General features: G+C 27.9%; 2 protein-coding genes across 5 annotated transcripts in view; one reads left to right on the forward strand and one right to left on the reverse strand.

Moving 5' to 3' along the window:
- The window catches only part of Pgls (6-phosphogluconolactonase), a 4083-nt gene extending 2941 nt beyond the window's left edge, over nucleotides 1–1142 (forward strand). Inside the window, exons 3-4 of the mRNA XM_018511190.1 lie at nucleotides 2–99; nucleotides 560–1142. Of these exons, the coding sequence (XP_018366692.1) occupies nucleotides 2–99; nucleotides 560–670 (209 nt within the window). The 3' untranslated portion in view covers nucleotides 671–1142. The remainder of the gene's footprint in view (nucleotide 1; nucleotides 100–559) is intronic.
- Nucleotides 613–12976, reverse strand: part of SCaMC (Short Calcium-binding Mitochondrial Carrier) — a 28410-nt gene continuing 16046 nt past the window's right edge. For 3 of the 4 annotated variants that reach the window (XM_018511261.1, XM_018511264.1, XM_018511263.1), the window contains 2 exons: nucleotides 9748–10002; nucleotides 9177–9496 (listed from right to left, as the gene is read on the reverse strand). In XM_018511261.1, coding sequence (XP_018366763.1) covers nucleotides 9422–9496; nucleotides 9748–10002 — 330 coding nt within the window. In that variant the 3' untranslated portion in view covers nucleotides 9177–9421. Of the gene's footprint in view, nucleotides 667–9176; nucleotides 9497–9747; nucleotides 10003–12976 lie in introns of those variants that run through there. The other variant, XM_018511262.1, reaches the window with a different exon arrangement.

Here is a 12976-nt window from a genome sequence, read left to right on the forward strand (position 1 = left end):
CCACCACCCAGTAGAATTAGCCTCACTATGCCAGTCATTAATAACGCTCGCATGTGTGTGTTTATTGTCACTGGTGCTAGCAAGGCTGAGATCGTTAAAGTAATTACCAAATTTTTCCTGTAAATTAATCATTTAAATTCTTAAATTTAAAATATATTTAGAAAATCAACATAATTAGTTATAATATTTCTAATTGAGCAATTAAACAATTTTTCACTTTTTTTAATAGCTAAAACTTTAAAAATGTGATTTTTCGAAGGTATTCAATTAAATTCAGAAAAATAAACAGTAAAGAAAATTGAAAGATAATAAATCAAACTATAATTAGAACGTTTAAGAATTTGTGCCACTTTTTTGATCAGTTAATTCTTTAACAATTAGATTTTTTATATTCCATTTACTTTTGCTTTACTTTATATTTACTCCTGCAATTAAAATATATATATTAAAATATATAATTAATATTACAGAGAGAACTGCGCATAGAACACAAGTGAAAGGAAATTAAAAAAAACTAAAGGTTTGATTGTATTTAAATTATTAATGTTATTGTTTACAGAGAATCTTGAGAGATAAGGAAGATTTACCAGCTACCAGAGTGGAACCAGTTGATGGTACTCTTTTTTGGCTGCTCGATCAAGAAGCGGGCAGGCTACTCAACTCAGACTGAAAAATGCGAGGTGGGATTAAATAAGACTATTACTATTCAAAATTTACATAGATTTTATGACATTCCATACTATGATTATCTTGTAACTACTTTTTCTTTAAATCTTTCTTCAGATCTATATTTTAACGCATTTTTTTTCATTACAATTTACTGTTAAAGTCGATAAAATATTTGAGTAAGTGTTATATGCTCGTACCAAAGGTGCGAAAAAGACTCGTGAGAAAATTGAAAATTCAATTTTCGACTGATATTGCTCAACAATGTCGTTTATATAAAAAATAATGTGCAAACTTTGTTATCATGAACCAACTTGCATATTGTAAAAAGACTATTTAATAAGAAAGTAATAAAAATTTTGCATCTTCAAGAAAATATATGATTTAATAACAAGAAAACAAAAATTAAAAGAAGTAATTTAATTTCCTTAATCTTCACAGAGAAGAAAATATATAAAAAATAGAATGTAATTTAACTTTTTATTATAAATATTTAGAAATATCATTTTTTATAATTTATTATATAATAATTTTTTGGAGAGAGAGAGAGAGAGGAAAGAGAGGGGGATAAAAAATTTAATTTGTTTCTATTTTTACAAACTTTGGATTGCAATATAGAGCGGGTTTAAATTCTAGTTTATTAGGGCTACCGCAGACAAAATTCCGTAACAGTATGCGTAAGGTGTAAACTTCAGTCGATTAAGCCAATCAGGATATTGCGTTAGATCTACGGATCTAATTTGACGGAAATAGAAATAGCAATAAACTTATCCCTAAAGCAAATTTCAACCGGTTGAAATTTATCTTATGGATAAGTTTATGTGTGCTATTTCTATTTCCGTCAGATTACGTAGATCTAAAGCAGTATCCTGATTGGCTCATCAGCTTAAGTTCACGTCTTTGGTCAAGGTTACTGTTACAAAAATTTTGTCTGCGGTAGTCCTTAATCTCCATTCTTGTCCGAGTTAATTTCTGTTATCTTTTCTTCTTTCTTCTATCTTGGAGGAAATCTTTTAAATCAATTCATTTTCCTTCATTTTTAGTACATACATAATAATCCTTCCTTTCAAATAAAAATTGTTTTAAAAATCTTTTTTTTTTATTTTTTGTATTTTTATCTTTGTTATCGTAAGATTTATTAAGTTTATAAGAATATTAAGTAGCAGTTTAACAACAATATTTTCTTCCGCAGATATATGCAGAAAAAAATTATACAAATAGACATATCTATTGTTCGTAATCTTTTGTGATATATGTGTAATAAAACTAAGAAAAATGTTTTTTAAGTAAAGCGAAATATTGATATTCATAACTATCATTCGAAATATATATAATGTTTTATTAATGAACGGTATAATTAGTGTAATTTAATGAATGATACATTAATGTAAAAAAGAAGGAAGATTTTGAATACAGATTCTAAGATTAAATTGTCATTAAAGTTATTGTTTTAGATTGTTAAATCAAGTTATTTTTATAATTATTTAATTAACTTAAATCTGATTATAAATTTATAATTTATATTTTCAAATTATTTTTTATTATTTTAGCCTGTGATTTTATATTTAATTTTCCATATACAAGATTCGTCAATAATTTATACAGTTGCGACAGCAATTATACGTTATTGAATTGGAATGGAATCCCCTTTTATGTAATATTCATGTGAAATGCTTTATGTGATTTACAACATCTATCTTCGTTATGAGTTAGTTTTGTGTGTGTGTTATTTATATTTATGAATTTTTGTTAAAATTATTCATACAGATTTTGTATGAGGCTCTAACTAAAGAAGGTGAACATGATTTTTAAGGATTTTGAAAGTGAATAATAATTAAAGATTGATGCACACGATATTTTTTACTGTTAAAGATTGATGTACACGATATTCTTTACTGTTTTGATACATTCAGTTCTACCTTTCACTTTATTGCAAATTTCTGTTGTTCGAATAAACGATAATAATAATAGAATAATTTTATAACTAAGTAATAATAACTATATTTATACTAATTCCTTTTTTAAGACATCCGCGATATAATAACATGCAAAAATGTGCATGCGTGTATCGTATTAATTTGCACGATTAATAATAAATAGCATTTAATACATACATTTTATTTATGTGTGTATATATATATATATGTATATACATATATGTACACACACGCGCACGCGCACACACACACACACAGAGGGTGTTCAACGTAACAGTCTGCACGATTTTTTAGACACTTTTGACAGTTAAAAGAAAAAGTTAAAAGATAAATATTCATTTGTTTCATGTAGATTACAACATGCGATAAAAAATTGTTTTTTAATAGAAAAAAATCGAGGTTTTGAATTTTTTAAATATCGTACAATTTTTTTCCATAATATATTGCAGGAGTCTTCGAGACGAATTCAACGCACTATCGAGAATGTCACCTTTGTTGATGTTTTATTGATTTTATAAACATAAACATATAATATGCATCATAAATATTATTTATATATAATAATAAAGAGAGACTTTGTAACTCATATGAATAAATTTTGATTTCTAAAATCAAGTAGCAACCAATTTTATTAATTTAAAACTTATGTAAGCAAATTGCTTGTTTCCTTCTGCAACACAAAATTCCGCTCTTCTTAATAAATTATTGTGCGTAGCAGTTAAAAATGATTTTCGATAGTGCGTTAAAAAGATATAGAATAATTTTAGTGAGATATAGAAATCAATAGTTTTAATAGCCTATACAGTTATATTTTTTAATACATTTAGTAATACATTTTCAAAACTAATGTTATAAAGTTCGTATTTGTAAATAAATATTGTATAATTGGAATTGTTTAACAGTTTAAACATTCAAATAATGAATTTTTTATGCGATACAGCGACTGCAGCTTATCCAGTCGCGGTGCGTTATCACGATTACGGCGTATACATATATATATATTTAGCACGCTGATGTTCCCAGCGCCACGGTGACATTCCGTAGCCATCGGAACTATAGGAGTGTCAGGGGACTGGTTTAAGCCGACGACACACAATGCTTGTTTTCCTGCTGGATTGCTAACTGGATTAGAATCTTGCCACCGTATTTGCTGTGATTCTGGCACTGTCAGTACCGCAGTCAATACGATGGCAAGATTCTAACTCAGTTAGCAATACAACAGGAAAACGTCATGTCCCGCCAACTTTAGTGATGGTCTTAAATAATTTTTTATTAATTTCAATTTACTAAAACTTTTCACATGAAGCTACTGTACCGGAATAGTTAAAAATATTCTTGCCGCTATCTCTAAGTTTGGATATGATTTGGTTAAAGAATAATCATGAATTTGTTTTAAAACGTCTAAAATAAAAACTGATTTCATATTTGTAGCATATCAAGTGGACCATAAACTAAAATCACCATTAGTAACAAATTAAAATATGTAGGAAACTATATTGCCATTTTTGTGCTCCATCGCATTTTTTATGAGACAAATGTCTCGCTCGCCATACCTTTGTCCCATCTCTGTCATGACATTATTTGATACATAAAAATAAACTTAAAAATAAATTTATAACAAATAAGGCCTTTATGATATTATTATGACTTCTGGTTCTATTTGGGACTGTATGATAACAAGATATATGTACTTAAGACGATATCCAAAGAAGGCTTATTCAAACTTCGGAATTTCCGCCAATTATACGAACATTGTCTGAAGAGTATTGTTTCTACGGGATTACTTTGAAGGACAATAAAGGTTTATATATTAATTAAGTGATGTTTATTTTATCATAACATTCACCGAACTTTATTACCACACCACGTATACATACATTATGTGTATACAAGTCCCGTAAAAACCATAACAACTCTTAAAGATTCTTGAAATCATTTAAAGACGAAAATAGTTATTGCGAAAAATATTTACTTCAGCCGATTCGAACTTGGTTCTCTTGAAAGCATAGTTTGCTTAAATTAAAAATTGTATAAATTTACAAGAAGCATTATTAGGTACGAAAAATCGCCTTGATCAAAAGAGTTTTCCATTTACGCGTGTTTAATTAATTAAAATTGAAATTCATATGCACAATTAATTGTATAATTTTATAGTTATTAATTTATGCAATTTATAAAAATCAATTATGTATGTACATTATAATAAGTGTTCGAATTATGCATTTTTCATATCTGTACACAATCTTATTGCGCACAATAAATTTTATTGCGTATTATTTCTGAAGATAAGCTCGTAATTGTATCGACAATGTGATTATATAACATTTAAATATAATGTATTATCATAGCAATTACAAACATATCTCTCGAAATAATACGAAATAATAATGCGCAACAAAATTTGAACAGAATTGTTATAATGCACATAATTGAATTTATAAACTGTGTGTGTATGTGTGTGTGTGCGTGTGTGTAAATTAGTAACTTTAAAATTGCACCATCAATTGTATACAATTTTAATTTTAATTAGTAAAAATTAAATTAACATGAATTATAATTAATAAGTCATGTTTCATTCGAGCTGCGATCAACATGCGTTTTTTAACTTAATACTCTTAATGATAATAAATTTTAATTGGTTTTGATCCAATGTCGAGACGAATTCCTTCTATGTGTCTTTGGATTACAATATCAAATCTGTTGATCTGATGGTGATTTTTCTTGGACATGAAGGGATTGATATTTTGTAATTGTATTGCTGAGGATGATTCCAAAGTGAACTGAAACGTACTATTTTTTGGAATAAAGATTCTATTTTCTGAAATAAAGATTTAAGATTGCGTATTAACTACCACGCTGACTCATTCGCCCTGATTTTTTTGGATTTTTTGTTATAATTATTAATTTGCTAATATTCATAAATTTCTAGTTTCTCCATATTATTTTAATAAAATGTTGAGCATAGACTTGAATGAATTTTACTTAAATATTAGCAATAGTAGCTATTATTCTGTCAAATAATTGTAAGTACATACCATTTACTATTGGTCTGTTTTCAGTTCTTGCACTAGACTGCACTTAGAACTCTCTTTCTCGCTTTCGACAAACATCAAAATCTATATCTATCTCACTTTAAGTTCCAAAAGTGTACACTAGTTCAACCATAGAAAACAGACTTTATGTGTGTGTACCAGGTTTTCTGGATTATTTGGTTAAATCATTTAACATAAGCTTGAATAAATTCTATTTGAATATGAGCAATAGTAGCTGCTTATTTTGAGATAATTATAAGATAGATACATATCATCTTTGCTACCTACGTACTATTTGATAACTATAATTTTACGTATAAAATGTGGAATTGATCTTAAAGAAATATTATTTGACAGCTTGCGCTTTATATATCATATAAAAATAAAAAAATTTATTATAAAAAAAGAAATTCCACAATGCGTTTGTAGAAATATCAATAATCTTATCTTCGCTTATATAATCTTTATGTCGATATTAAAACACAAAAGGGAACGACAAAGTCTAGCTTTCGCCTCTTTAACACTTTGCTATCATACCTAACATACGAACTTTAGGAGATTTGTTAACTTTAAATGCTTATAATTCAAAAAACTATTATAGCCTCAACATTTTCGTATTAGAATTTTCATCTCAAAATGATCTCAGAAATCTACCTTTAAGGTTTGTTACGATCTTTGTAAGATATCCTTTATATACAGAGCATAACCAAAACAAATCGAACTTCGAGGTTTCCATATCAAATATGGAAAAATCACATAAATATTTATCTGTAAACCCACTGTTATAGAGATACCTACAGTTTAAAATGTATTAGAATCCGGACGTTCGTGTAGTTTTCCGTATCAGGCACCATAGATTTTTATCTATGGACATTTAAAGTCCTTAGTTTAAAAGTTCAAATCGACAACGAAGATATGCTACTCCAACACAATCTTTGCTGCTTGTGAAATCATTCGCCTCAGGATCTTTGAAAGAGTACGACAGTTTATGGTTCAATATATCTATGCATATATTGAATCAAGGGGAGACACTTTATTGTAATTAAAAATATGTAATTGAAAATAAATAATATTACATAATAATAATTACCTTTTTCATTTTCCATTAATAAACATTTGTTTCAGCTATATCTCAGTAGCAGTGGATTTGCGGATATACTTACAAACATTATTTATATGAACTTTTTTATATTTGATGTGGAAAGCTCGTTTGCGTGTCCCCTTATATTTGTTACACTGTGTGTTGTGTATGCGCGCGCGCGCATATTTATATATAATAATATTTATTATTATTTAATATTATTTATTTTCAATTTTACATACATACATATATATATGTGTATATAAAATGTGTTTTAATATCACATATGGACACACACACACATATATATATATATATATATATATAAATTAACATTTACACTTTTGCTATAAAAAAATTTCAATCACGTCCGATTTAATAACTCATTCACGATAAATATTATTATCTTCCAAAATAATAATAAAGTGAAAAAAGTAAAAATTTAGGAAAATCTTCACCGAATTAGCTTATTAAGAAAATTAACTTCTAATAGAAATTTCAATTTGAAAGAAAATTGCTTACCGAAAATTTTTGTATTATATCTTTATAATATTCTTTTATGTCCCGGATTACCTATCAATTTGAATTAAATGAGGTATCTCAAAACATAAGACGACATTTAGAATGAAGTTTCGTACACAGTTTAGCGTTATTGTTATCACGTTATTTCTAAAGATTGATGTATTTATCATGTATGAGTCATCACTATTTTCTAATATTCATCGATAAACAATGTGTGTCTGACTGTACATGTTTATAATACATGTAAATACATAATATACATAGTTTGTAAATTTGTAAAACTCTAAGGGAATGAATCATAGTAACCGGAATATATGATAGTAAATTGCAACGGCCGATGAAATCGAGTTCATGTATATACGAAGTACATACATAACAAGGTTGAGATGAAAATCAAGCAACGCATGATTCACAACAAGATAGTAATTATTATCGCCAAGTTATGCTAAAAGCTTGATTCACCGAAAAACTTTTTTTTATTTTAATAAAGCCTTAATAAAAGTCTAGGAAAAATAATACACGTTTATATAACAAATATTGAAATATATTTCTTTATACGTATATAGGAAAAAATAAGTAAATAAAGAGATCTAAACTAATAAGTAATAAGTAGCAAGAGAACTCTAAATAAGAATGTCGTACTGAATGCTATTGTACATGCATGCGCATGGTCGTGTTTCTTTTCCAGTTATTTTTCTTCAACATTTAATTTTCTTTTATTTATGGAAAATATTTAGTTGAATTTAATAAAAATGATATAGAATAAAAACATGTGAAGTTAGTTTTCATTATCGTATTAAAAATATTTTTTTTGATTGAAGTAAGAATTTTAATTTTATTTCTTTAGAAAAATCTTGTACTTTATATAGAATATAATAAAATCATTAAAAAAATATAAATAAAGAATATAATACATTATAAAAAAAACATATTATATTACAAATATAAGGTTTTATTCCATTCGCTAAGAAATTAGTATTTTCTTGCCGAATTTTAATCAGTTACTTTTATTATAATTTTGTTTATTATGTGAATTTATTAAAATTAAAAAAATATGGAATTACATTTATAAAAAGACCAACAAATTCACAAAAATGTTATTCTATAATAAAAGTACATAAAAATTATTTATTTCGTACAAAATACTTTGTGTTTCAGTGGATCAAGTTACTTTACATATTTTTATGGAGCAATAATCTTGTAATTTACAAAGTGTTGTGTTGATAAATCATGCGAAAAAGTTTACAGTCATATACATATCACAGTGTCAATGTATAACTCGATTCTCCAACCTCTTAATTAAAACCTTTAGGTCGATATTAAATCACTTTTACATATCATAACAAAGCATATTTCTATTAGTACGTTCTAGTCAGAATCTAAACCCATAATTTTTTATTTCTGAAATAATTTTGTAATATGCAAAAACAAAATCATTTAATTAATCAATAATCACACAAACGTTATATGATTACTGTTATATATTTTTTTTAAGTTACAATAAAAAAATTTTTTTTTTTAAGATTTTTTATACAGGATAAGTTATAATTATAAATAATAAACCATTATAATATGATTTATATAACATGCAAATTCTTTACTGAATATTGATGCTGACTTGAACGTTTCCACTGATACGTTTTTACACTAAATAATAATCAAGAATTAGCTTTTCCTCCTTTGATAGCTGTTCACTCAAAACTTGCTCGTAATTGTTTAAAAAAAACTATACATAATACTTTTCTTACACGCAAGACATTCTTTGTACTGTATTTACTCGCCGAAATAAAGCATCATTGCGTTATAATAATGATAATCTATACAATAGCAATTCCTAGAAAATTAATAATTATAATATTTTGATTCGTACTATTTTTTCTAATTTATTAATATTAAAAATATATTAAAATCTTAATAAATTATTTAAAAAAACTGTGTGATAGAACGCTCGATTAATCGAAGAAGTTTCTCCTATTAGCGATAACAATAAATAACACTGCTATTTTCTTTCTTCTTTATTCGCCTTTTTCTTCTTTGAGAAAAGACGAACAAACGCGTTTTACCGCCAAACGATCATTCGCCATGTCGATTACTTATGAGTAAAGTGAGAGAGGAAAAAGAGAGAAAGAGAGAGAGAATAAGTTAGTTAATTGAATTAATCAGTCACCTAGCGTTCATGTTCATCACGTCATATTGACGCCCAACGCCTGCCGGAAATGCTCATACACTACATAGCTAATAGATACGGCAGGTGCAACCTGTGAAGAAATATTAATTTTTATATTTAGCAACAATCAAACTGTATATGAGAATTTACATAAAAATTTTTAATCTTTAATTCATTGTTATTATTATTATTATTATATCCATACATAAGTTAAGAAACAATTAATTTAACTAAGCTGTAATATTTATATAAAGTTTGACAATAAATCAAACAAATTTCTATAAATTTTTTTGTAGAAATCCTGTAAAAATTCTTAAAAGTCGATATAATTTATTTGCGTACCTTAAGAAAATTAGGCGTGAGACCGCGATATAGACCACGTATTCCTTCGCGATTAAGGATGTCTTTGAAGACGCCAATCATAGTATTGGGCGAGCGATCGGGTGCAATCTCGGCCTGCAGTCGCGTCCGCACTAACGCTAGCGGATACGAGCATACTTGGCCGGCCGTGCTCGACGCAGTGCCGCACAACAATAGAATCCAAAATGCTGGCTGTTCCTTCTTATCATGCGTACGTAAATAAGTATTTTTCAGCGTCTGTAAACATATCTCCCTTTCAAATGACCATCGAGAACAATTGCCGAGAAAACTTGTAGTTTTTATCTCGACTACTCAAGTTATATATTCAATTGTATACAATAAATTAATTTCATATAAAAATTACATTATTGTAGAGGAAAAGATGGATCTCTATTTTATAATTTTGTGTAATTTTTTAATTTTTATTCACATCAATAATATTGCATACGATAATTTATTAATCTAATTTAATATACGAAACACGTGTGTGAAATGATTTAAGATAGTTAACAAACTGGGAAATGTGTGTTTAAACGAAAAGAGACATTTTGATGCGACTATCTGAATATAATAATCAAATTGTGTGTGTGAGGGTCCCTATATTTTTCTCCCTATATTTTTACAGAATCTGGTTTCTTCAGATTTATGTGAATTTTCTATGAAATCCAAATAGCTCGAATTCATAGAAATTCTAGATATATCGAGATATTCATAGAATTTACAAAAAATTCTGAATGTATCGAGATGTATCAGATCAGAAGTTTCTCACGAGTACACAATGAACGTTTATCACGAGTACCTTTTTCCTGTTTCTCAAATACAGTAACACAAGTAAGTAAACATAAATGATAAATGTTTGAATAGATTTTTCTAAAAATTTTAAAAAGCGAATGTACTTTTACAATAAACGTTCATTCACTTTTTAAGATTCTTATTCACGTAGTATAATTTCGTTGCGACGCGTCAGAATTTGCCTGATACGTGCAATTAGCAGCGAATGATTTGCGTAGATAGTATAATACAGTTTTACCCTCACTTAATAATGTGAACGTATCTTGAGTCAGATAAAAAGAAATCTGATGATGAAATATTCACTATTATCCAAGGTTGGCAAATAACATGTTACTAGTAATGTCGTTACTGTTACAATTACTTTTTTTTGTATAACGAATGAATAACGGTATTATATTTCCTTATGAGTAACGTTAATTGGTAACGTAGTTACATTTATTGGGTAACGGTGAAGATTGGACTCGTTATTTTTATCGTTATTTTATTTCTAGCGTATAGATTGTAGAGTGTTAGAAAACGGATAGTTTCTGCAAACAGAATGTAGGAATTTAACTTGATTAAATGCTTCTTTTCAATCACTTTTTCGTGTTAATCTTAAAAAAATATCCAAATGTCAAAAGTGCAATATTAAATATATTCGATAAAAGCTCACTTTTGTAATTTCTGTAAGTACTATGTTCAAATAAATCCGATATAACAGTGTTAATAGAGAAATTCGTAAATAATACATGAAAAACAAGAAGGTCATTGTCCTGTTATCATAATATTGCCTGTTATCATTACTAGGGTTTGAATTCATAGTTTCTCAAATCTAATACGTCATCTACAGTACACGAAGTAAGAAGTAAGAGTAAGAAATTGACCAATCAGTCGATCTTCTCACATTCGACTGTGATTGATCAATTTCTTATGCTTATTTCTTATTCCATATATTGTAGACGACGCATTAGTCTAGTATCTAATCTCAAATCTTCAGATTTCAGATCTCGAATCTCAAATCTGAAATTTCAGTATTAGTGGCTAATCATCAAAGTCTGTTAAAACGTACGAAAGAAATTTACTTATTTAAAAGAAATATTGAATCAATATGATTGAAACAATTATATTTGAATTCAATCAAGAGAAAGATAATTGTTAACAAGAACTTAACGGAACTTAACGTATTGCTCTGAATGCAATATCAAACATTTGAATTATTTAATTAAAATCTATTATTAGTGCTAATCATATAAATAATTAATGAAACATTTACATATAATCATTTTATGTAAATATTAGCTTATTCTAAGCTTATCTGTAACGGTTTTATATCGTTGTTGCAAGGCCTTACAACCACACACGTAAGGCCTTGCAACCACACACGTTTGATACAAATTATCACTTTTCTAACAAATTCAGTTATTCGTGATTGTTTCTTTCATGACTAAGCGAAATCTGCGAAATAAAGCGTGAAATAAAAATATTAGTGCTGCAAAAGTATTTATTTGTGATTCGAAATTATCCTTGATTATTGTCTTATCTTCTCGATATTGTGTCGTACCTGAATCGTATAACGGAAATTTATAATAAGGTATATGTAAATAATGATATATGTACGCACATACATGATATCCAAATGCAATGAGTTTGCTGACATGTTGCTGAAAATTGTTGGCGCAACTAATTAGTTTCGATAAAGTTGAAATAGCATTATGTCTGTCGCGTTGAACTGAATAGGATTCTAATTCTAAAGACGGCAGTTTAAAGGCAACTAATTGTCATCAATGTACTATCCGCAGCTAACAGCATGTTTACAGCAATATGATAGCGAATAATGTGCCAAATAATGAACGCTATATATGCTATATCAAGATGCTATCAATTTTGCCATTATCAAAGTTAGAATTTACATGAGAGCAACATTTCACACATAATAAGAAAGTACCCTGTCCCTAGTTTGTCAATATCTGTTGCTGCAACGGTTGACAGCAACATAATGGCATCTTGAACTCATTTGGCACAAATTCAAGCTGCCATAATGTTGTTGCCATGATGGAATTAAAATTCCATCGTGACATGGGTATTTTCATATCAAAGCCCAACTTTAGGGGCTTCACAGATGAAATGGCAAAATGCTGCACTCCTTATATTCTTTCCCAGATGTTTTTTACTTATGATCAAGTTATTGCATCTTCGCTGTGATCCTCTGTCAGATATTAATCAAAGCCATCGTAGTTTATTGCTAACAAAATGCTATCACGAAAATCACTCACCCGCGAGCATTATGCATCTCCACTGACAGATGGTCACTGTGGAAATGCATTAACTCGTAAGTAAGAATCAGCTGAGAAAGAATATAAAGAGTGCAGCATTTCGCCTGTAAAATGAGCCGCCAAATTTGGGTTTTAATATGAAAGTACCTATACCACGATAGAATTTT

Source organism: Trachymyrmex cornetzi, unplaced genomic scaffold (genome assembly GCF_001594075.2).
Source record: "Trachymyrmex cornetzi isolate Tcor2-1 unplaced genomic scaffold, Tcor1.1 scaffold363, whole genome shotgun sequence".
NCBI lineage: Eukaryota > Metazoa > Arthropoda > Insecta > Hymenoptera > Formicidae > Trachymyrmex > Trachymyrmex cornetzi.